Consider the following 26,955-nt stretch of genomic DNA (forward strand, 5'->3'; position numbering starts at 1 on the left):
CTTTTTTACTGGCACTGGTCAAATAAAATTTCTAAATTTTATTTCTAAAAATTTCTTGTTACTTTTTAAAGAAACTGATTTTTTTTCCATTATTTGCTCAGTTCTTCTCATAAAATTATAAATTGTTTGATATACCTCAGAGCTGGAAAAAACATAAAAACAAATTCTGTTACAAATGCTAACAGCCTTTGCTAGACAGAAAATTATAGTCACTGAAAGTTTCACTGAAGTAAATTACTGCTAGTATTTGACTGGTCTTAGCAAGAGTGCTGGATCAGCAATGGCAAGGATGATCTAATTTGCTTCTCTTCAGGCTAATGGTAGCCTTGCTAGGGAGTAACTCCTTTTGCTTTGTGTTTTGAGATCCATAGCTTTTTGATTGTTTTATTCTGAGAAAACACAGAAACAAATTGCCCTATCCTATATTAGGATCCAGTTGCCTTAGTTACCTTCGTCAACTATCATAATGGTTCAAATTTGATTGTGCTGTATGTGTTTTATAATCAGCAGTTACTTAAAGGAGGAGAAAAATCCTGAGCATCACTATCATACCATGACTGCCTAATTCGAGATATAAAATAGTTATATGTGCGTAATATTTTCTTAGCTGTTAAATGCACGTTTGTCTGTTTTATCTTGCAGTTTTCAGTGAAGATCTACATGCAAGCCTATATTTTGTCAATGCATCTTTGCAAGAGGTAGTGTTTGCTAGCACCACAGGGACACTGGTGCCCTGTCCTGCAGCAGGGATCCCTCCTGTGACACTCAGATGGTACCTAGCAACGGGCGAGGAGATCTATGATGTCCCAGGGATCCGCCACGTCCACCCCAATGGCACTCTCCAAATTTTCCCCTTCCCTCCTTCAAGCTTTAATAACTTAATCCATGATAACACTTACTATTGCACAGCTGAAAATCCTTCAGGGAAAATCAGAAGTCAGGATGTTCACATTAAGGCCGGTAAGTGGGGTTCTTTACTTCATCACTTCAGATTGGGTGAGGGTGGGAGACCATGTGTTTCAGACTAAAAGTTGTAGCCATTGTCAACTGGAGTAAAGCCTGTGGTCTAGAAGAGAAACCCATGAGGAGTTCTTAATAAAAATCAACAGAAACAATGTGGGTTTTAGACTATTTTTATAAAAGAGAAGTTAAAAGTTCTATCCCAAAGTCCATCAATAAAATGAGTTTCTGAAAGATGCCAAGGTTCACAGCTGACCAGTTAGAGGTAGGCCATTTATCAGAATTTATCAGAATTTATCCCTCAAAGAATTGGGGATGGGAGAAATAGGGAATCTCCCTGTACTGTTTGTTTTGTTTGTTTTTTGGAGGAGGGCAGGGGGCTGATAAGTAAAATCTTTGCATAGGTGAAATAAGGGGAACATTTTGTTATTTTTAGTTGTGAATTGGTTTTGAGACTCAACAGAGATATACAATAGCCTTGAACATGGATGTTAATATATAATAAAATGGTATTGTCAATACATAGGAATAGCTTTATGTTTAACTTAAATTTTGCAAAGGGCTTTTTGTAGGTGTAGCAGTTAGGCAACTATTTTCTGAATAGACTGAATAGAAAGAGGTTGACTCCATAAACAGAGAATTGCTTTTAAATGAAATTAGACTCAAGTCTATTACCACTATTCTACTAGTGCACAGAACTTGTATCTAGTCATTTTATTTAATCAAAAATTTAATTAAAAAAATTCTAGGGGCAGATCCTCTGCTGATGCAAATTCTCAAAGCTCCAGTGACTTCAGTTTACACCAGCTTAATCATCAGTTTACATCAGTGTAATTTACACCATCTGAGGATCTTTCCTCTACAGTATATGCAGTCCAGAAGCTATATTAGAGAAATTGCAAACCATGCACAAATACAGTGTTTTGAGGTTATAGCTCTTCTTATGATTTTCTGCTTGCACACAAGGAAAAGACAGATCATGAAGCATTATGCCAGTTAATAGTTTCTACTTCCACATTTTAGTTTTTCTAATCCTAAATATGACTTCAAAGACATGTGGAGTGATAATTAGAACATACAAGGAAAAACTGACATCGCCAAGAAATGCATAAAATGCACTATCCAAAACATAGTCTACAAAAAACACATTCATTTTCTGTGTAGAACATGGACTTTTTTTTTTTGAGTTGATTGACTCTGTAGACAAGAAATTTGATCTTTTTAGAGAGAACAAATGTCATATCAACTTCGCTATCTGGATTAATATTTACTTCTTTGCAGTTTTTTCCTTGAACTTCTTTTAAACAGAAACTCTAAAGCATTGGGTGATAAACAGCCCAGTCCACCCGAGCCTGGATACAAGGCTTGGATCACAAATCCCCCTTTTCCCCACCAACAAATATCAAGAGCGGTAGAGCTGCCATTGAGTCAGATACCAGGCCATCTCCACTGGTGAGTCTCAGTCCCAGGCATACACCCAATTTCATAATTCTGGGAGATATATACCTGCCCTACTATTCCTACAGAAACTGGATAATATATGTGCAATGTATAGGAACTTGGTGATATCCCTATAAATAGTTTGGGAACCCTCTAGTAGGCCTCCCTATCTTCTATTGCAGAAGCCATCAAAACCCTGCCAGAGTAGCAGTGTGTACCAATAGCAAGGCCTTGTATATTTGTATGTAGTTAGTAAACACTGTTATTTGGAACCCAGCTATAAGTGTGATTTCTGCATGTTGTTAATGCTATGAAGAAAGCAAAGAAATAATAAAATGTAACTTCTGTCAAAGACCACACAGTCCCCCAAAAGTTGTGACATCACATGCTAGATCATATGAAACCCTGAACATGATTCTGGCTTGGCCATAGCAGAAAAGAGAATGCAGCGATTAGTCAACATAAAAACTCTCTCTTTTTGGTGATTTAAATGCAATACCTTGAGAGAAGAACCAATCACTAGAGCTAGAATGGCTCTTTGCTCCTCTCTAGCTCTGCATAAAGTGGGTGCAGTACCCTCCTTCCCAGCCAATCAGAAGATTTTGTAGAGCCAGACATAAGAACATAAAAATGGCCACAATGGATTAGACCAATGGTCCATCTAGCCCAGTATCCTGTCTTCCAACAGTGGCCAATACCAGGTGCTTCAGGGGAATGAATAGAACAGGTAATAATATGTGACGAATGGTATAGCCTGAAACAAAGCTAGCCCTCGATTGATCGGGAGAGGCAAGGAATTCCTGGTATCTATTCTAGGAAACCCTAGGAAGAAAACTGCTGTGTTTCTTGTTTTTGTTTTTTTGTGGAGGATGGAGGTGCTCAAGGCAATGGCTGAACTGAATGGTTTTTGGCTTTGTATGTAAGGCAGGTAAACTCTCTGGGACAGATCCTTGGCTGGGGTAAATGGATATTGGTCCATCTTGCTTTCCATTTTTTTTCCAAGCAACCATGAAAGCTAGAGACCTTTTTCGTGAAAGATGAGTCTCGTAATCACATGACAGAGATCTGGGGCTTTAAGAAAAACAGTAAAAATCACAAGGCTCATGATAAAATCATGAGGCTTGGCAATGTTATGAATGCATTACACAAAACCATTAATGCATGTACACAAACAAGAACTGTCTTGTATGGTTTGGAACTGAATAATTGCTTTTGTGATATATCTCAACCTCCTTGGATATTGCAAACTCCAAAGTTTAGTAGTTTGATTTGGAAATCTGATGAATGTATGCCCTCTTCCTTCCTGTATGCCCAAATGCCAAGTTCCAGATACTGCAATTCTCCCCCGAAAGGGACTGAAGAAATGGGGCTAGTTCAGCCTCTGTCAAATTTCACTGTTTTTCAGGGGTTTGTGTGTGTTTGCTTCTTGGAACAATTGCCCTGGAAGTAGCTTTTTTTAATAACATGAAAGGTTTCTGTAACTGTACAAGCAGTTCAGAAAAAATATGAATCAGCTTGCACTAGCTGTCATGATACCTTCTCAAAATAGCCCATGCTCTGTGAGCTATCTCTGGAGCATAAGTGTTAGGAGACAGTCAGCCACATAAAGAAGATCCTGGTGCTTTGTGAACCCTTCCCTCAAGCATGGAAAGAAGATGATGGCCGGCTTCTTCACATGGGAAGGGGTGCTCCAGGGTTGCGACTGTAAGAGAACATATGCTTCTAGCAATCCAGGAAGTCTGTGATCAAAGTTAGTAACTTTGACTCATTATTTATAATCAGTGATGTATTTTAAACTAATGATGTCATCTTTTCTTCATACTTCATTTTGATTTATTTTATTTTTAGACCTCTTAACCTTTAAACTGCATAATTGTGTAGGCAGATTGTAAAACAAAAAAAACTTTCTTATTCATGAGCTAATGGTTGCACTGTAATTTAAAACCCTACTATTGTACATGCTTAACTTACCTTTTGAATCTCTCAAAGCAGTACTATGTTTCAGGGCAATACACACTGTTATTTAGGAGCAATTGTAAAGAGGTTACCATTTTATAAATCCTTGGCATCTTTGTTTCAGAAATATACATCCAAATGCTGGGAAGCAAGTATAGCTACACCCATGTGAATGTGGTTATACTTAAATTTTGCTCTCAGTGAATATATATATTTGTGGTAGGAGTAGAGGAAGTTTCTATGAAATGGTCCCATAGTTACCTAAGGGCACTGAAATTATTCTCATCAATAATAATAATGACTTCTACACTTGTGTGGCTGCTTTGCCTCTCATGCCTTTCATCAATTTGTATTCCCTGAAACGAGCTTCCCCATTCTCCAACACCCCTTCTCTAGCTGCATTCTTGTACTGGTCTCTCCTTTTACATCCCAGATCTAAAGCAGTGGTGATATTGGGCTCCTACTCTCTCATTCATAGAATCATAGAAGATTAGAGTTGGAACGGACCTCAGGAGGTCATCTAGTACAGCCGCCTGCTCAAAGCAGGACCAATCCCAACTAAATCATCCCAGCCAGGGCTTTGTCAAGTTGCACCTTAAAATTCTCTAAGGATGGGGATTCCAGCACCTCCCTACTTAACCCATTCCAGTGATTCACCACCCTCTTAGTGCAAAAGGTTTTCCTAGTACCCCTCCTAGACCTTCCCCACTGCTACTTGAGACCATTGCTCCTTGTTTTGTGATCTACCACTACTGAGAACAGCCTAGCTGCATCCTCCCTGGAACCCCGCTTCAGGTAGTTAAAGGCTGCTATCAAATCCCCCTGCCTCATTCTTCTCTTCTGCAGACTAAACAAGCCTAGTCCCATCAGCCTCTCCTCATAAGTCATGTGCTACAGCCCCCTAATCATTTTTGTTGCCTTCCACTGGACTCTCTCCAATTTGTCCACATCCTTTCTGTAGTGGGGGACCCAAAACTGGACACAGTACTCCAAATGTGGCCTCACCAGTGCTGAATAGAGAAGAATAATCACTTCCCTTGATCTGCTGGCAATGCTCCTACTAATGCAGCCCAATATACCGTTAGCCTTCTTGGTCTTAATAAGTCTCATGCCACTTCTCACCTTTTTTCCTCTTGAACTGTACTCCATCAGGCATTAATCTCTATCTCCTTCTCCTGTTAGTTACTGCCCACGGGCTTCTGATCTCTGATCTTCATTAATCACAGTGCCTGGATTTCCTCTTCTCCCATTTATCTTCCACTGCCTATCCACCAACTGCTCAGCTGTCATACTGACCTGTCAGATGCTGTTGCCTCTTTCTTCCACTCCCTAATCTCTTCATTTGACCTTCATCTCTGGATCAATTCTCCCAGCTGCCAGCAGGTTTACTAGTATTGTTCCCATTAATGTACCTCACTATCAGTTTCCCTTTTCTGATCACTACCTTATTTCCTTCCTTCCTTCCACTCCACCTCTGCCCCCACTTTTCTGCTCAACCTTTGAGACCTTCAGTCTATTAACATGCCTCACTTCTCTGCAAGTCTGATCACCCTACTTCCTTCCTTATCAATAACCTCAGTTGATTCCATGGTTAGCTCTTTCAACTCTTCTTGCTCTCCTCCATCCTAAATTTCTCTCTTCCATCCTTCTGGTTGTCCCACATATCCTTCCACCAGGAGAAGGTTGGCAGCTTAATTCAACCAAACCAACACATGGGAAGCCCTTGGCAGTGTTAGGGGTGCCTGTGCTCCCTCTGGCAAAGAAGAACACTCAGCTTATGAAGGAAGTGTCCTTATAAAAACCTAGACCAGCAGTCACGAGTTGGAGCATCATTTTTCCATATGGAGTCTGTATTTCTCTTGGGAAATGATTTTCCCCTGGCACTTAGAATTAACTAGAGGATGAACACTGAAATGTGGTGGGGTATAGTTTAGTATTGGAGTAAACAAAAGTCTTGGATTTTTCTCAGAGAGATCCTTCAAGAGCAGCTCTGCAAAATTATCACAGATTTACCAGCCCAGACACACAATTTACTGTCTTACCCTTTCCATTAGGATGAGGAAAGTCTATTTTACTTGCCTGCCTAATTTTTCTTCATCCTGGGTGAATCGTGCAAGACTAATGCAAGAACTGGAGCTGGGCATGATCCCACCATTTTGGGTTTGTGGCTTTGACCAAGCCTGCTGCAAGGTGCATGAAAATGAAAAGGCTATTGGGCATGAGTTCATCTTCTGATTTCCTTTATGTAGGCAGAGGAAGTGTGTTGTCTGTAGTCAGTCCTTTGGGAAATGATACCCACCTCTCCAGGCAGGACCTCTTTCTATTTAATTGTATCTTGGCTTTACCATCTCACTTATTAACAAAAACTCACTATTCTTCCATTTTAGTTTTACGGGAACCCTATACAGTCCGTGTGGAGGACCAGAAAGCCATGAGAGGCAATGTAGCGGTCTTCAAGTGCATTATCCCCTCCTCTGTGGAGGCATACATCACTGTTGTCTCTTGGGAGAAAGACACAGTTTCACTTGTCTCAGGTAGGCTTTAATGACTTTCTTTCCTTATTGGATATGGTTTCTGTGTTTTCCATAATGTTTGCTGGTTCCTTTGTGTTGATTATAGCTGAATGATATTTCATCTTTCCACTGTAATTAATGTATTGCACGTTTAGCATTGATGCATCCTCATGATTAGTTGTGACATGAAGCTTTGAGACAGCTCTGGGTTTTTTTAGCTTGCTCCAAGGGGAATTAACATGTATTTTGTTTTACACCAGACGTGAAATCAGAATTTCTTGGCATTGTGGCATAGCATTGACTTGATTTTTTTAAAAGGAAATTCTGTTTGCCAGAGAGTTTTTTGTTTTTGAGTGTCATAATCTATTTGGTGGGTTGTGATGGTTTTGTAGTGGTGAAGTTATTTATGAAGTACAAGAAATCTTGAGTTACGTTTATTTTGGTTGTTTTAAATTATGTGTGAAATTTACTTCCATATTTTAATAATACTTTTGTACCTGGTACATCTATATTTTAATTATTTTATTTTATACCAGGTATGTCTATAGGCAACATTTGAAAACTTTCATAGCGTGAAAGCTTATGTATCCCCGCCCCCTCCCCCCACACAAATAAAATCTTGCTGTATGCTAAATACATTTATGCATATATTGAAGTTAAACTGTATGTTTATAAAAAGAATTGTCTGCACTGCTGTGTCTACAGAAAATTTACTTTGCTATAGGAAAACTGCAAACTCTCATGCAAATAATTGAACTGTAAATGTGTACAGATGCAGCAAAGAATCCCATTAACCTGATTAAATCTCACAAACTGGCGTCTAGGAGTGAAATCCTGGCCCCATTGAAGGTGGGATTTGTGCCATTGATTTCAGTGGAGTCAGGTTTCACCCTAGGAATCCAACTTTTTCTAGCTAATAGAAATGTAAGAAATCCATAGAACAATGTATGTTGTATATAGACAATATCATATTGAAAGTACACATTGCTGTACTATAACTGAAATGTGTATTATGCTGATAAACACAGAATACATCCGCTATTATATGTTCAAATGAACAATGTACATGCACAGGATGTGAAAGTACAGCTGTTGAGAATTGCATCAAGGGGACAATAATCTGAGCTAAATGTCAGTGCATTGTATATTAAGAATGTGTTTATACTATGCTAGAGTATGTGCTGAATTGAGTTAAAGGCTGTATGTCCCTCCATTTTGGATAAAAGTGGTGCTGATAGAAATAGAATTCTTTGTTTCTATATATCTTGTGTTCTAAACTTGACTTCCTGCCTGTGGTAAATCTATTGTTTAAAAGGTTTTGTCCTCTCGTAGATATATTTCAGACAATATAAAAATAAACTCATTTGGTACAGAATTTTTAAGTGGTCAGTCACCTTGTCCTCTGATATATGTATCGTTTTTAAGTGTAGTAAATCCACTTTAGTACACTTTTTTTTACATTTCCCCCTGTGGGCTGTGATCCAACTATCTGATCTTCAGGGATCACAAACATTGTGCAGCAGCTGACATGATGATGTGATGTGATTTGTAGTTTTGCATTAAAGAACAAGATTGAGCCCTTAATTGTTACAAATATCTTTTATTATTAATGTAACCTGTTAAAATAATATCTAGTACATAAACAATTAAAAATTACCAAGTGTTTAATTTCATGGGTTTTTATTTAATTTATCTTAATCTTAAAGTAGTTTAAGTTAGATCATTTAATGTTATTAAAAATTCCTGTTGGTACACCCGTCATCTTTGGATAGCTCAATTTTTCTCATAATTCTGGAATCTAGAGAACAATATATGTTTCTGCAGCCTTTTCTCTACTATTGTAGAGGGAAATGCTGCTCTTCTGGATGCCACAATCGCTATATAGTACATAGAAAGAGTCTACCAAGTCAAGCCTCTGGCTTCAACATCTGTCATTCTAGTGGCTGTAGGAACATAATAATAGTCTTTTACTGATCGGCTGGCTTTTGACTTTTACTTAATGAAACTACATCTGTTAAAAATCTTCTCATCCCAAAGCATCTTTACAGACGCTGAGAGCAGTAGAGTGTCACCATTCATTCCTCTCCATGGGTTGTTTCTTCAGTAAGTCCAGCCTGTTTATGTCCCTGGAAGAAGAAGAAGAAGAAGAAGAAAAGGATGGAACCGCATTCCCTTGAGCTGGATAGGGTGATTGGCCTAACAAACCATTACATCTGAAACTTACTTGTAATAGAAACAGTACAGTAAGCCATTAAAAATGAAGACTTAATACATTTATCGTAGTCCTGATCCCAGAATAGTATATCTGAAAAAAAAAATCAGTAAATTCTAGTGCAGTCACAAAGCAAGTAAAAACTCTCCATTAAAATTTATGCTTGTTAAAAGATAGTTTAGCTCATCTTGGCAAATCATAAAAAATACTTTAGAAAATCTGATTTGTGAGGTTGTCACAGTACAGATTAAATATAAAAGTTATATTTAATTACAATTCTTCTGATGAATTCCTCAGTATCAGTGTTAAGGGGAGGCAGGGAACATCAATCCAGTTTAACCAGAATGATTACAGGGTTTGCTTTTGATCTCAGTACTTTAGCAGCAGCTTAATAATGGTAGCTTTTTACAAAGCAACATGTTTTAGAAGACAATTTCCTTGAGTTCTCTCCATGATCAATTCAACAATAATATGGCTATGAACTCAAATGGTGGATATTGATTAACCTCACAGTCTTGGATTCCCAGTGCTGATGAATAGGATGCTAAGAAATAACAGGACTATTGAGCTGTTTTCCACTAGTGAGATCAATATTTTGAGGGAAAATGTTCACTAACATAGGTATCAAATACGAGAACAACTTTCCCATGTGTGTCCGTCTGATCAACTTTTGTGAAGTGGTAAAAACAAATATGCAATAATATTATTTTTGCATCTGACAAAATAATATTAGAACATTAGCAATAGGATGGGCTGATTCAGTAAGTAGCTGATGTCATCAGAAAGGAAAGTTAAAGTGAGCAGAGACCACTACGAGGAATTTGTTAGGAATGTATATTTACTGGAGATTATCACCGACTATATTAGACAAAATGCAATGAAAACAGTGGGATAAAACTAGGTATACAGTACTGTAAAAGGAAGAAAGTTGAAAAGAAAATCTCCCATAAAAATTATCTGTTGAAGAACACACAAGTAAGACAGCAAGTTCAGACCCATGGAGGTAAGTGTGAGACTTCCTACACAAGGTAAACAAGCCAGCATTCCAACGGATGCTCCATGTTCTAGTTTCAGAAGAGCAATTTTTGCTTTTGAATTAGTTGTACTTGCATACAATACTTTCAGAGTCCCCATCCTGAATTTTAGAATAAAGGGATTTGCAAATGAACTACAGTCCCTTGTTTCAGATGCTCAGATATTACACAGTATGTTAGGTGTCATTTCTCTTTCGATGTAAAAGCAGGTCTCTGCTTGCTTGCTTTTAAAAGCATTTTTGCTCGTTATACATACCAAAGTTTTTTAGAAGTTTTTAAGAAGAACACTTAAGAAATACGTTTTGGCTCAGATAGCAGGAGCCTTGTTGGTTTCATAATAATGAAATGTGGTGACATCTCTAGCTTTATAGTCTATTTGCTTGATTCTGCTTCTGACTGTGCATATGCAGGTCCCACTGAAGTTATCTGAGAGCATAAAGCTGCCTATAGCAATTCTAATGTGTAATAAAGATGTGATGCACAGGACGACTTGTAAGAGACCTCTCTCTATTCCCTGGTTCTGGTTTAATGCCAGGGGTCAGGGTTAGTGCAAAGGTGAGGGTGTAGAAGGCCACTGGAAGGCATCCCCAGAAGACATTATCTGGAGCTCAGTTGCTAACAGATTCCCCTTCATTTAAAATGATAGTTGCCTATGTTTGGAGACAAAGGTATTGAAGTCCATGCAGTCCCAGTATGCAAGAATAGCAGCTGACTATGAAGTTATTTTTTTGTTGTGTTAGTTGATGATAACACAGAAGTCCCCGAATATCTCTCTGCTCTCCATCTCTCCCCACTTTCCTTCTCTGGCCCTGAAATCACATAAGTTATTGTCCCACAAAACCTCTTTAGCTTCTGGGAACGTCATGCAGTGACTTTGCAAATATAAAGGGATAGATTCTTCAGCAGATGATTACACTTTTTTGGGAGGAGTAGGCTTCATTAAGTTGGTTGTAGTATGAAAGCCTAGATAATACAAAACATAAGGATGTTTAATAAAAAATGGTGTGTGTGTGTAGTGAAAATTTTCCCATAAGCTTTTTTCCACAAAATTTTTCAATTGAAATTAGTTATTTTTAGAAATTAAAAACAGAAAAGTATTCAGTTTTTAAAAAAAGAACATAAAAAAGGGGGAGGAGGAAAAAGGAGAGGGGAAACTCCTTTTCAAGTACATCCATTGGACTTTTTTTTAATTCCATAAAAACGTACATTTTATAAAAGACAGCCATTTTTAATCAAGGTATTTGAATGAAATATTTCAGGATGTATGGCTCACTGTCCTCCAAGATTCAGATAAGGACATCAGTAGACATCAGGAATGGCCAGCCAATTACGAATGTTCTGAATATTTTCTAAATTATATCCATTCAGACAGGCATTTGCTCATCCATGTTTCCTAGTACTAACAATTCTTATTCACTTTTTCCCCACAGTATAGGTTTTGCCTAACAAATGTGACACAATTTGTTTAAAATATGAAAAATAGAAGATCTGACAGTAGTTTGGAGCAATTTTAAAGGGACTTGCACTTGTGTCTTTAAAAGTATTGTAGGCAGATCTTTGAGACCCACATATACTTTCTGATGAATCATGTCTTACCAGTCAAGACTTTGAATTGAATATGAAAATCATATTCTAAGAGCTATAATAGCTGATAATATGATGGCTTGCCAGTATTATTTCTATGCTCACATCAGTAACCAATTCTTGTAAATTTACTTTACCACACTAAACATGAAATGTTATGTCATCCTCTGTTGTTAATCTTGTCATGTGACCACTAGTTAGCTTTGTACGTACACATTTTCTTCTCAGCCCTTACTGCTTTCCCGCATGAAATTACCTCCACAGGTCTCCACTCCTTTAAAATCTGGCACTATGCTGTGTTGACTTTGCAACTACTGAAAACAGTTTTTCCAGAAGGGCCTAATGAATGCAGTAAAGCACATTTGTGCAGTGACAACTGAAAAATGTGCAGCGACTATTCAAAAAAGTGTAATGCACAGGGCAGGTATGTTTGCTGCTGCCACTGCTGGGATGAGTGGAGGAGGACGGGAGTGGTGACTGAAAGGAGATTATTAAAAGGGGAGAGTGTAGGAGAACAGTGAAGGGACAAAGAAGGAGAAGATTGAGTGGGGAAAAATGAGGAAGGAAGGGAAAATAAACTCTAGTCATAGTGAGAAAGAACCTCTCTTTCTGGGGGTTACAGTGGTGTGACACACAAATAAATAGAAACTTTGTCTGCTTTTCCTATGATGTTAAACGGACAAGGGAAAGCAAACACTGAAAAGACAGCAGAAAGGATATACTATATGATATGCAATAGAAGACATGCAAGGAAAAAGTTCATGGGAGTGCAAGGAAAAAGAAAAGAAATATAAACAAATTGGTGCAACATTCTATATAAAAATCTTTCTATTAAAATAAATGCAATATTACAATTTTTGAAGGAAGCAGCTACATATATAAAGAATGTGTGGTATTTAGATGATATGTTCTTGGTTTATTATGAAAATTACTTTAACTAGATGCTGAGAACTATGAGGGCTTTTTTTTTTTTTTCTTTTTTTTTTTGAGATTTTAATGGGTGTGCTTAGTTTAGTTTAGCACTAACAATGAGGTTAACAAGAGATGCATGGACCCTCTTCTCTAAATTCCCCCTTTTTCCCTGTTTAATAACAACCCTTGAAAGGAGCTCAGTTCTGTGAAAGATACATGACCACTTCAAACATAGGAAAAGAACGGGTATGGTATTGTGCATGATGGGGATTTAATCGTTAGTGAAAGAATAGCAGCTTTGAATGAAAGGTGTAGAATTATGTACGGTAAACAAGTCCCTGAAGGGCTTTGATTGACATGCAGATGACAGCTGTTGAGTTTTTGAGCCTCTGCACTTTCCATGGGCCAAAAATTAGACATAGCGGACTAAGGTTTGAGGATATGTCACTGTTGTACAATTATCTGCATTTAATGTAATGCATTGCATTTACATCTTAACTTTAAAAGACTCAAGAGTTCTTGGATCTCTTTCCACACAGCATTCTATGAATTGCAATGATTGATGTCAAGCAGTCGTTTGCCATTAGTTTCCTCATAGGGGTATCTAAGATACAGAACTGAATTTTTTATCTGTACTTATATTTGGAGATTATGGTAATGTCTCAAAGCCCATGGACTGATAATTTTTTTCTGAATAGTGAGCACTGTGCATGACAAAAATGGGTTAAATTTTCTAATTAATGTTCATGAATGTAGATTGTTTTCTATATAAATTATAGTCCTTTAGAAATATTATCAATATAGAAGATGGTCCCATATACAAAGATGAGATACAGATTTGAATACATCCAAAATTCAGAGGAATATATCCAACATTTAATCTACATCTAATCCAAAAGAGGTTTTTTTTTTTTTACTTTTGTTTTGATTTTGTCCCATTTCTAGTGATGACTAACAAACCTGAAAAAGAGATCTGTGTAGTTCAAAAGATTGTCTCTTTCATCAACCAAAGTTGATCTAATAAAAGATAGTGCATTACCCACCCTTGTCTCCGTAACAATCAACCACCATATAACAAATACTTTCAAATGCTCTCGGTCCAAGATTTTTCATTGTCCAAATTGAACAGAATGCAAAATAGGCAGGCCTGATGTTGACAAGTTTGAGAGGTTTCCACATTTGTTGAGTTTGAATAATTTAATATAATATCAATAGTGCAGCTAAGGGATGAAAATAATCTTTTAAATTGTAATACCTACAGAAAAATGCTGCAGCCAGACTCCTCCTTTTTCTTTTTTCTTTCCTTTTCTTTTTTTTTCAAGGCATGATTTTGAGAGCTGCTGTGCATCTGCAACTTCTGTTGATTCCTAGTGAAGTTAACAGGAGTTGCAGATGCTCACCATCTTTCAGGATTGGGCTCCAAGTTTGTTGCAACAGTAATGTGTTTTCCAAGCTTCCAAGCAGACTTGTAAAGCTCACTCATCTCTAAAACTGATATTGCTTCTTAGCTTTCTCTTTCAACAAAGTTATTTTCCTAGGGGACCTTGAGGGAAAAGTAATTTACTGCATTATTTAAGAAATGCCTGGTGATTGCATTTGCAACTTTTTCTTCTCAGTAGTAATGTTTAAAGAGGGGATTACCACATGATAGAAGTTAGAGATGGGAAGGATCTATTAAAAACTCAATAAAAATGGAGGATTTCAACTATGCTCATATTGACTGGTTACATGTCACTTCAGGACAGGACGCAGAGCTAAAGTTTCTTGACACCTTAAATGATTGCGTCTTGTAGCAGCTAGTCCTGGAACCCACAAGAGGAGAGGCAATTCTTGCTTAAGTCCTAAGTGGAGCATAGGATATTGTCCAAGAGGTGAATATAGCTGAACCACTTGGTAATCGAGACCATAACGTAATAAAATTTAGCATCCCTGTGGGAAGGAAAACACCAAAGCATTTAATTTCAGAAAGAGGAACTATACAAAAATTATGAAGCTAGTTAAACAGAAATTGAAAGGTAAAGTGCCAAAAGTGAAATCCCTGCAAGCTGCATGGAAACTTTTTAAAGACACTGTAATAGAGGCTCAATTTTAATGTATACCCAAATTAAAAAACTTACCAAGAGGACCAGAAAAGTGCCACTGTGTCTAAACAACAAAGAAAAAGAAGCAGTTAGAGGCAAAAAGGCATCCTTTAAAAAGTGGAAGTTAAATTCTATTGAAGAAAATAGAAAGGAGCATAAACTCTGGCAAGTGAAGTCTAAAAATATAATTTGGAAGGCCAAAAAAGTATGTGAAGAACAGCTAGCCAAAGACCCAAAAAAGTAACAGCAAAATTTTTTTAAAATACATCAGAAGCAGGAAGCCTCTTAAACAACCAGTGGGACCACTGGCCAATCGAGATGCTAAAGGAGCATTCCAGGAAAATAAGGCCATTGCGGAGAAACTAAATGAATTTTTTTCATAGGTCTTCATGGCTGAGAATGTGAGAGGAGATTCCCAAGCCTGAGATATTCTTTTTAAATGACGAATCTGAGGAATTGTCCCAGATTAAGGTGTCATTAAAGGAGGTTTTGGATCAAGTTGATAAATTAAACAGTAATAAATTACCAGGACCAGATGGTATTCACCCAAGAGTTCTGAAGGAATGCAAATGTGAAATTGCAGAACAACTAACTGTGGTATGTAACCTATCATTTAAATCCGCTTCTTTACCAGATGACTGGAGGATAGCTAATGTGATCTTAATTTTTTAAAAAGACTCCAGAGGCAATCCTGGCAATTACAGGCTGGTAAACCTAACTTCAGTACCAAGCAAATTGATTGAAACTATGGTAAAGAACAGAATTATCAGACACATAGATAAATGTGATTTTTTGGGGAAGAGGCAACATGGTTCTTGTAAAGGGAAATCATGCCTCACCAATCTACTAGTATTCTTTGAGTGGGTCAAGAAGCATGTGGACATGGGTGATCCAGTGGATATAGTGTACTTAGATTTTCAGAAAGCCTTTGATAAGGTCCCTCACCAAAGGCTTTTGTGCAAAGTAAGCTGACAGGGATAAGAGAGAAGGTCCCCTTCTGAATTAGTAACTGGTTAAAAGATAGGAAACAAAGGGTAGGAATAAATGATCAGTTTTCAAAATACAGAGAGAGAAATAGTGGTGTCCCTCAAGGGTCTGTACTGGGACCAATACTATTCAACAGACTCATAAATTATCAGGAAAAAGGGGAAAACAGTGAGGTGGCAAAAATTGCAGATGATACAAAGCTACTCAAGATAGTTAAGTCCAAAGCAGACTGCGAAGAGTTACAAAGGGATCTCACAAAACTGGGTGCATGGGCAACAAAATGGCAGATGAAATTCAGTGTTGATAAATGCAAAGTAATGCACGTTGGAAAACACAGTCCCAACTATACATATAAAATGATGGGGTCTAAATTAGTTGTTACCACTCAAGAAAGAGATCTTGGAGTTGTCATCCTCTCTGTGTGCAGTGGCAGTCAAAAAAGCTAACAGAATGTTGGGAATCATTAGGAAAGGGATAGATAATGAGACAGAAAATATCATATTGACTCTTTATAAATCCATGTGTAGACATGCGTGGCCATCCCTCCTGGTAGGTCTCTGAGGGAGGCCACACCGCTTGGCTGTCACTCTTCTAAAGGCAAGCTCAAAACAGGCAGGGCAGGACAATAAGCAGATAAGGCTCTGGCCCTCCAGCAGGGGCAGTGCTAGCAAGCAGTCTAGCGGGCCTCTGGCTCCCAGGTATGGCAGAGCACCCCAATAGTCTATAAGCTCAGGTCTTCAGGCAGGGTGGAGCTACCATGCAGTCTAGGGGTTCTGGCCTCGGGGCAGGGAGGGAGGTTCATTGGCTTTAAGGTCATGGATGGTGAATGGTTTTTGACTGTTGAGCTAGCATTGCAGAGCCTATGTGCAAGAGCTGGATTGGGAGCTGTGAGAGCAGTGGTGTTTTGTTTTGTTTTTTCTTAGGGTGGCTACAGAAGGCGTGGACATGAGTTGCACAGTTATTTACTTTCTGGATACTAGCTGACATTTCAGAATCTTCACCCCCACGCCCTTCTTCCTCTTAGTACTGGGAATGTAAATGGCTGTTTGTGGGAGATAGGGGCAGGGGAAAAAGGATGTATTTGAATGTATCAGAATGCCAGAAATTCAGGGAGCAGAAATCTGCCCCACTTCTGGTTACTTTATCTGTACTACACTTAGTGAAAGGACACATCTGTTGAAGGTACTGTATGTATCTCAGTACCGGAGAGTGACTAGGAAGCAAGTGGCAATTTTCATTATTAATATTTCCTTCTCCTTCCTTTAAATCTCTTCACCCCATCTCTTCCCTCATTCTTCCTCAGCTTTTTGCCTTTTCCTTGTAAATGTTAGGCGCATAGAAGTCTTGACAGGATTGAGACCTCTCTAGGGGAGGGGTCCTGCACAAGAGAATGGGGAAAAAGATGTTCTGAGGTGGCATGTGTACCTTGCAGAGGAGGAGAACTCTGTCCTGCCTTCCTTCCTTCCTCAAGTGGGGAAGAGGAGATAGTGAGGAGCTGCTTCCTGGGTCAGGTCTTCAAATATTTGAATTTCAGGAAAAACTTCCTTTCTCTATCTATTTCTTTAATTTAATTCCATTCCTCCTGGTTATAACCACACTCTCTCTATTGTGTCAACATCCTTGGAATATTAATAGGCCACACAGCCTAGTCATTATAGCCTCACCAAATGTAAATAATAGATAATAATTAGTTTTTTCCAAATCAGGGAGTCCTTTCAGTCCTTAATCAATTCTATTTCTCTTCAGGTTCTCCTTCCAGTTTTGTCAACATCTTTCTGGTACTGAGGTGCCCAGAAAGGAGCATCATGTACTAGGTGCCTCACCTGTGCCATAAAGAAAGGTGCTTTCGCCTTTTCATACTATTACATGATGATTCTAATGTGTGGTCTACAACAATGCTGCAGGATAGTATATATGGAGGAACCCCCGTATCTTCAGAGGCTCAGCACAGGCCTAGTGGTCTGTTGCACAATACACCATGTTATAAGATGGGAGCCCCAACTGTACTGGATTTTGGTCTTTGGCTATCATATTATTTTGTACACTAATGTTTAATTTGATATCCGCAGTCATAAATACATTATTTCAACAATGTTTCTCTCACTGGAAATATCTATGTATTGGATTATTTCCCCCCAAATGTACCTGAATTTATCTGTGTTTTTCCAGTTTGTATCACATATTATTGCCTACCCAGATTTTTCTTGCAACTCTAGTTCTCCCATTATATTAATTCTCTGCCTTCTTTCCGGAGTTCATACCACTGCCAAATATTGCCTGCACCCTTAATTAATATGGTGTTTACCCCTCGCTTCCACTGGATCTTTAATAAAGATATGAATTAAAATGGGATTGACTATTAACTTTCATGGTCGCTCACTGGACTCCTTTCCTGTCCCAGACACGATGAATTTTATTTTTGTTCTTTATTTGCCATTCCTGAGATGGTTTTTGATCCATGTGGCTTTGCTTATATGTTCAAGGTATTTTGAATTAAATAGTTCAAGGAAGATTTTGTGAGACATTGTCCAAGCATATGATTTCTGCATGGGCTGTACTCATTCAGGCCGCAATCTCGGGAGTATAGTACGGAGGTGGACTGCTGTGCTCATGTGGATCTGCCCTGGCACCAATGGCTGGGGAAAGGGATGCACCTTGCAGATCTAGCCCTAACTTTGCAATTCTATCAAAAATAGTGTAAAATTGTTTTTTATTATCCCATGCTGTTTGCTGTTAATGGATCTTGTTACCCTCTTAGATATTTACATGTTTTTATATATGTTGGTGAATAGATATCGAGTATCCTCTGGGTTTTCAAGATGATTCCCACAAAATTTTGAAACTGACTGGAGAGAAACATCCCATAAGGCATAAGCACTGATGAATTTGATATGAGGGGATGAAACTGAAGCATCAGCTGGTTCATTTTAATGGAAACATGGCCTTACTGCTCAGAACTGATTACACTGTAAAGCTGTGGTCCTATATTTGTAGGCTTGACAGAATTTTATTTTTAGTTTTTAAATAATTTTGCTGGATAATGCTGATATTCATTTTAAAGCATTTTTTTATTTAAATTTTCAGTTACAAGAAATTATTGCAGGGGGGGAGGGCAGACAATACTTATGTAATGACAGTAGATGTTCAGATTCAAAAAAATTAAAACTTTATAACCATTAAAACACAGTCAACATCACATCTCAAAATATACAAAATAAACATCCTTAAGTCAAACTCCTAAGTTCTCAAGCAGCATTTTTCTTTCTTTGCCTATCTGTAAATTTCTATTATCATTGGTGGGGGAAAAAAAATCTGTTGATTTGTTTGTGGATGATGAAACTGGCATTTACTGATGAAAAATCTAATCCTTCCAATCTTATATATTTATGGTTTAGCTGTGATTTCAAAGTGATAAAATGTAGAAACTTTCACTAGCAATGATGTCTGACTTGTATTTTATTTTGATATGGAGTAAATTAATCACAATTAACATTGATCAAGCTTGAAATAATATTTTCTCATGAAATTTTTTGACCAGTATAATTTGGTTGAAATAAAACAACCCCACTAATGAAATAAAACAACCCCACTACTGTTGCCATTGATAAACCTTTAAATGTTCAGAGATTCAGACAGACAGACATCCAGAAATCAGATGCTTAGTCTGATCCATCCCTCTCTCTTGAGAGTCAAAACTGAACTGAGAAGCTCACTAGAAAATCTGTTCTGTTGAGATATCAGGTACTTCCTGATTTCACTCTGGCTAAAAGTACCATAAGATCATCTTTTCGCCTTTTGTTTTTCCACTTTTTGGTCTCCAAAATGCAGACACCAATAGTCTGTTTTAGCTGTTCAGTTATTACTAAGGAATACGGATCATTTTAAAACCAGTGTTCTGTGCAATAATTACAAGAACTGCTTGTAATTTTGTTGGGGGAAGAATTATCCTCTTGCTTGATGATAATTGATCATCCCATGTATACACCGTAACAGTTAAATCTTTTTGGCATTCGATAAGACGCTGTCCCAAATTTTCTTTGCTTTTTCTGGTGATTTGCTAGAAAAATTGAGTTTGTTGGCTTTTTTGTGGGGGAAACCTTCCACAACTATTTTAATTCAAAGAAATGCATCATACTTCTAGTATATTTCTCAGCTTTTAGGCAACGGGTTCATATATGCCTAGTTAGAAGCAAAGAGTGTTTGTGTTTATCATGCACTCAAATGCTATTTATGTTGAACTAGTAAAAATGTTTACTCCAGGCCACAGAGACCAACATGATGCCATACTTTCAACTGACAGAGTAGTGTGATCCGCACAAACTTGTCAACAAAAGCAGGTCAGCAGGACTGAGCAAGGAAAAAAAATCAATAAATCTTTGAATTAATCATGCAGCTGCCAGAGAGAATTATGGGTGCATGAAATGAAGTATGTAGGTATGTATCTATCACAGCTATTTTTTCTATCTCAGTTCAGTCTTTCTTCCTGTGCTTACCTGTTTTTTTTTTCTATTTTAATGTTCCTATGTCTATTCCAATATGTTCTCTAACATTCAGAATCCATTTTAAAGCAACTAATCACATTCAGATAACAGAAAAATGTGTATTAACTTTCTCTATACTGCCATTTTTCTCCATCTGAATTTTATGCAAATTTGATATAATTAATACAAGAGTTTTTAGCTTGATATAAAGCTAAGATTTTTACATCTTGTGCAGTGAATTGGACTGGAAACAACTGATGCTTCATTGCACAGAAGAGTTAAAAATTCATGTCTGCATTGCTGATGTCTCAGGTGAGCCACTGTCCTCATGTCTAATTGAGCACTTCTGCAGCAGTGCAGTGGGGTATGAGCTTTGACCTCTCAGGAGAGAAAAAATCCACACCTGTGCATGAATGCCAGCCCAACTTCCCCATCTGAGTACACTGTTCTGAATAGTATATCACAGACAGCCCCCATCAATAAGCATAATTGCTAGATGTGTGTGTTTGAGCCCTGTCTTCCAAATCTGTATTACAATCAGAAGCAACCAGGGGGGACTTTAAAACAAAAAACAAAAAACGGTCCCCCCCGGGGGGGGGGGGGGGGGGGTGAGGTGGGTGGTCACTGGCGAGAGTAATTTGATGCCAGTGACATTTATGAGCTGATTGAAACTAATTATGAATTAACATAATCATCTTTTCAATAGATCTTTGTGGTCTAAGATTTAGTTTCATCATATTTTCTTTTGTGAAGGATTTACCCTTAATTACACTGCAGTGGTTTTAGGGGGATCATTCCATATATCTTCCTCTAGCAAAAACTTAAGCTTTATACTGCCCTGGTTTTGAGTCTAGTAACATGGACAGCTGATAAGATTAATGCTCCAGGGTCTTTAAATCCTACTGTCAGACTCTCCCACCTCCCCACTACACACACACTATATGTTTTAGATGTAGAAATTTGTCGTGTACAACCAGTCAGATGTCTTCTTTGGCTCTGTGCCTAGGGATAAAGTCTGGCTAAATTCCATTTGGGGAATGGCCCAGCACTTGATGTTCACTCTCACAGTGAATTCAAATTAATTTTCCTCTTTTATCCATGGGCTTTCTTTTCAAATAGACAGTGATACTCATAAATTCCCTGAGAATGATCACCCTGCTACTTGTGGAAGGTCAGGGCAACTCAATTCAGGGATTATATGTTTCAGCAGAGAAAACAGAGTTGACTTGCAGCATTTTTCTTTCAGATCATACTCTTTTTGTGAAAAAATAAAGTCCTTCTAAACATCCTTTACAAAAGGAGGACACTATGTCCGGGACAGATTCGAATTCAGGGAATAAGTTGGATTTGGAATGAAAAAAAGAGGCTAATCTCTTTGGGGCAGAGACTTCTAATTTTTTGTATCTTTTAAACACCTTAATAATAAAATAATAAAATGTAGAAGTTTATTTAAAAGGACACAATATAAAAATCACATTTATGTTGTGTTTTTCTACTCTGTTACAAGTAGCCCTCAAAGCAGTTATCAAGTGAAAATAGTGGAAAATATTTTTCTTTGTTTTTATATTTTTTATTTTGTCCATTTATGCATTCTGTGAGAGTCTTTCAGGCAATACAGAGGAAAAGAGACACTTCTATTTGGAAATAGAAAATCTGCTGTTTGTTTTTGTTTTTATCACAGAAATTTGACAGAATGAACTGATGCCAAGTAAAATACCAATAAAGATGTTTAACTCTTGTTTAAAAATTGGTTAGATTTCATGTGATGGTGATTCTTTAAATGTAAAAAATAGTATGTGCATTTAAAAAAAAAAAAAAAAAAGGATTAAATTATCTAAAATACTATTCAATGCAAAAAATGAGGAAATTGTTCTTACAAATGAAATAACTTGCCTTGAAGCAAACCTCTCATTTAAAACAAAATATCTTGTGCAATTTTAGATCTGTAAATTCAGCCTTCTAACGTTTTTATATGTACATGCAGCATGTACAATAATCTTTTTATTGTAATTTATTTATCTGAAGTCTTAGAATTTCTTCAGTACTCCTGCAGTAAAAATTCATGAACAATTAATGGAGTAAGGGTGAGGTTGGAAAAAAGAACACAGTGAAACACAAAGAATGTAGCAAAGACCAGTACACGTGCACCATGTTATATTTAAATATGGAATGCAAGGCTGGGAATACCGGTGAGGTAAAAGGTTTTGTGAACTTCAGAACCATTTTTTTCCAAACATAAACATATTAGTTTAATAAAAACTTCTGTCCCTGAAAATAATCCAATATTGATTTTGACAACATTCAATGAAAAAAAAATTCTACTCAAGTGGAAGTTATGTGCCTTGTTAAAAAGCAACTTTAGAACTTTCCAACAGAAGCACAAAAGAATACAAAGTGGATCAGACAATATAATCAGTGGGTACAAAAAATACTCAGCATTTTTAGGATGGAAAACAAAGATCTCCCCTAAATGTCATGGTGGCACAAATACATTCACTGCATAGCACTGTGCTAATTTTTTTAAGGATTTAAAAAAAATTCTCTACTACTTTTGACTACCCTCTTTTTCATATCCACTATAATTTTGTTTCTGGAATAGCATTATTAATAGTAGTAGTTGGCAGTTGAATAGTGCTTTCCATCCAAGAATCTTAAAGTACTTTGGGCCAGAATTTCAAAAGTGCTTACAGAATTTAGGAACATACGTCCTGATAAAAATCAGTTGAAAATCTCCTTTTAACAAATATTAAGGCTCTGTAAGGTATTAGTATTATTATCTTCATTTTACATATGAAGAAATTGAGACCCAAAGAGGTTTAGTGACATGCCAAGTTCTGAGACTCTCTGTGGCAAAGCTGGGAACAGAAATTGGGTTTCCTGATATGTAGTCTTCTGCTTTGAGCCTTCATTTACATATATTTCTTTATAAATATGGATTAGCAGAAGAAAATGTATAAGGTGTGAAACCTTTCTCGGTTCATTTTCCCATAATCTCTAACAAAGACATGAAAGAACTTATAACTGGGGAAACAATGGATACAGTTTTGTGCTGAGAATGCATCTGCTTTGTCTTGTGTTCTTGTCAGTAGACCCAATCCTGCATGCTGTCTGTGATTTGGATTGCCATTGCCAGAAATCCCATTTACTTGGATTGGAGTTTCCTGTGTGGAAGGTTTAGAAAGTCAAGCTTGCTAAAAGAGATGGGATGCAAAAACATTGCTGATAAACGTAGTCAGTAAAAATCAAATAAAACTGTTTGCCTTTTGCTGCTTCACTTTTATTTAGACATATTTTCTTGCTGTGTGTGATATTGCCTAGTAATAAATCACTACAAGGAAGCAGTACAAACAAGTATTAAAAAATGCCCTAAATATGTCAGATAAAACTGAAAATGGTCTGTTTTAATCAGTGAATATGGATTGTATTTAAAACTGGAAACTTCTTTTCCTGCTTCTTTGTGACTCACTCTTGTCGTCCTTTACAAATGACATGCATTGCAGAAGTTCAAGTTGCATTCTAATCTCTCCAATTAATACCTTCCTTTAATCATGTGTGGAAATTAAGTGGGTTTAACTGGGGTTTTCTGTTAGTTTCCCACATTCTTCCCCAGACTTTTGTATGGAGAAAGGAATACTGAATATTTCAGTTCAATTAAGTTAACATGTTGTATGTTAACAAACTCCTTCAGAACATTAGTGCAGAATATTGTATTTTCTCTGAATTAAAACTGTTAGAGCTGAGATGATTTGTATGTAGCAATTTAACTACACCATTCATCCAAGCTGCTTCTCTTAAGTGAAATCAATGCCATTTTTTGCATTCCTAATGGGAACCTATTTATTTAAAATCACAGGCATTTTTCACCTTCATTCCGATTGCAGGAGCATAAGATTCCCAAGTTGCTGAGGTGCAGGTAGTTACTGGCTTCAACTCAGTGTATTAATGAAGAACGCTGAAGTATATGATCACATTTGTGTGCCCTGCTTGCTTCGTTAAGACTTTGCTTTATCGCCCTACAGTACCACATCCAAGATTCATGCAACTCAGGTCTGAGGGACATTTTAAAATTTGTCTTTGACACCATTATCTCTACTCTATAATTATTATATGGGTATGAATGCTGCTGCTTTTATAAAGATCCATCAACATTTTTGTTCAGAAGTCTTGTTTTCTGGAGTTTATAAGACGATCATAAAAATGAATTTTGGATTGAAATTTGGCCCTGTAGGTCCAACATTAGTTTAAGAACAGTCTATTAAGCCATTGTAGATTTATTGCTTTTAAGACCAGCAGGTGTGAGAATTGCACAACTAGTTTAGAAAGAAAATATTGCTGTACACTGTATGGTTCAAGAGAGGTATGGTTCAAGAGAGTGAGGGAGGGCCCAGAAGAGCATTGGGTTGATCTGGCTTTGGAGGCTGCCTTGGAATAAGACGTGGCAATAAAGTTCAAATGCAGACATACCAGTGAATATAAAACAACGAAAAATGTGCATAAGAGACAACCCCATGACCCTCAAAGGAAAGTAAAGGAATTTCATCTGTGGATACCACAGCCTGCCACCGCAGTGCTGCTGTCCCTCTAATGCCTTATTTAATATCACCATGGAAGTTATTGGAAGTGGAGGGGAAGGTCATTAGACTGGTATGTAGGCCTCAGAGTAACCTTCTGCTTCTGAAGTTTGATCCAAATGTGTTCACCATAGTTCTGGGTCCAAAGTGAGGAGAGACATTTGTTAGTCGAAAAATGGGAAAATAACTTTGCAAAAAGACTTCCAAATGTTGAAGTTGTTTCTAGTTTGTAGCCTTTGAAATGGAACAATTTTCACTTGATTGAAAAGTTTTACAATTTTTTGGAAAAGTTTTTAAAATTTTGAAAGTTCATGTTCCCTCCTCCTCCCCCTTTATTTCCTGTTTGCCACTGAGTGTAACAAAATGAATGGTGTCAAGGGTTAGGTTTTTTTCAGTTTTTCCTCATCTTTTATTCCTTTTTCAATTTACTATGCTGTAGCTTTTCTAAACTTCTGCCATTTTGGTGGGAGAGTGGTGGGGGGAGGTGGAGAAAGTCAGTGGTTAAAGGAAATATAAAAAGTGTGTGGAAGTGCACCCTTAAGCATAATTTATTCTGTTCCATTCAGTAGCAAAAAGTTTTCAGTTTTGATGGAAAAACAGGATATATTTTAAAATAAATAAAAGAACAACTTCACATGATTTTTTTTTATTCAGAAAGGTCTTTTTTACCTCCCCACAAAGTTTCAAACCAAAATGTTTGACCAGAAATAGAACCACAGGCCTTGTGACTATACCAACACCAAGCTGAGTTTCCTTTGCACATGGTAGGACTGGGGCCTGATTGGGCTGATAACAAAACAAATTGTTTGCAACGTTGAAGCTGTATTGGTCCCAGGATATTGGAGAGACAGAGTGAAGTAATATCTTTTACTTCTGTTAGTGAATGAGACAAGCTTTTGAGCTGCATGGGGCTCAGGTCCGAAAAAGAGCTCTGTGTAGCTCGAAGGGTTATCTCTTTCACCGACAGAAGATAACCCACTGGTAATCCTGGCATTGGAAGCCCTATTCATAAAGTACAAAGGGCTAAAATGTGAAAGCTAATGCAGGCACATACAAATGCACAGAAATGCCTTGGGGGGGTGCTTTGAAAATGTGGTCTAAAGGTTGTACAGTGTGGTCTAAGTATAGGACTTAGCTACAGTGTAAGCTCTGACACTGACTTGATGTATGACCTTGGGCAAACCCTTCAGTGTTTCAAGCTGTAAAATGGGGATATTACTTAGTGAACTACCACCTGTGAGTGTTGGGAAGATTTCGCATACTTTTAGATTAAAGTCCAATGTAAGTGATAAATATCATTAACAGTACACTGCGGTATAGCAATATTCTCTCTCTTCTAATTCTTATATGTAATTGTCTTATTTTCCCCTAGTTTGCAAAGTGGAAGCTTTAAGGAAGGAATAAGGAGAGGCATGAACATGCTGACATGCTTCACTGTGACATTTGATTATCCTTTGAGTCATTGAAAAGATGCTTCTAATTTATCAAAACAATGTTTTCGTGTTTTTGAAAATTCAGTATTTCATACAGTCAAGGATTTATCTATTTTGAATCTCAAGACTTTCTGTATTTTAAAATAAATGTATAGCCACTTTATTAATTATAGATGAAATGCAAAAGGATATTAACATGAGTTTTCCAAACCTTTTGGTAACACCTCCTACCCCAGTAGGCCTACTCCAGCTATACCTTCCACAAGCACAGTCTAATCCAAGAGAGGGTGTCCATACCTCAGAGGGTCCTTGATTCTCTAACTGGTGAAAGAAGCCACAAAAGTGTGAATGGGAGTTCTGTTCTTGAAGCTTACTCCCACAAGGGTCATCGATACCGACACCTCCCTGACAGGCTGAAGAGCACACTTCCAGCGCTTCCCAGCTGATAGAAAATGGACCCTTCAGGAGGCAGATCCTCCATATCAAGATATTAGAGTTCAGAGTGGTTTGATATGCTTGACGGCATTTCCTATCCCACGTCAGTGGCTAGCTGATCAGAATAAACATACCTATCTCAGACATCTCCAAGGCAGTCGCCTGGTCTTTGGTGCCCATGTTTTCCCAGCATTATGCTCTCATGCCTGCTTCCAGAACTGACCTGGTATTTGGTGATGGTGTTCTTTGGATAGTACCAAATCGGACTTCTCAGAACCCTCCTTCACAATTGCTTGGGACTCTCCTGACGTGGAGCCCCTATAGGGCTTGAAGAAGAAGAGGTGGTTACTTACCTT

At 37.5% G+C, this 26,955-nt stretch overlaps 1 protein-coding gene across 1 annotated transcript in view; it reads left to right on the forward strand.

Annotated features, from left to right (window-relative positions):
• Positions 1-883: 883 nt before the first annotated feature.
• LOC137151031 (cell adhesion molecule DSCAM) overlaps positions 884-26,955 on the forward strand; it is a 323,665-nt gene continuing 297,593 nt past the window's right edge. The window contains exons 1-2 of the mRNA XM_067545225.1: positions 884-960; positions 6,744-6,890. Coding sequence (XP_067401326.1) covers positions 6,788-6,890 — 103 coding nt within the window. The 5' untranslated portion in view covers positions 884-960; positions 6,744-6,787. The remainder of the gene's footprint in view (positions 961-6,743; positions 6,891-26,955) is intronic.

The sequence above is a fragment of the Emydura macquarii genome, unplaced genomic scaffold (assembly GCF_026122565.2).
Source record: "Emydura macquarii macquarii isolate MOO-44397 ecotype Brisbane River unplaced genomic scaffold, CSIRO-AGI_Emac_v2 contig_1043, whole genome shotgun sequence".
In the NCBI taxonomy this organism is placed as follows: Eukaryota; Metazoa; Chordata; order Testudines; family Chelidae; genus Emydura; species Emydura macquarii.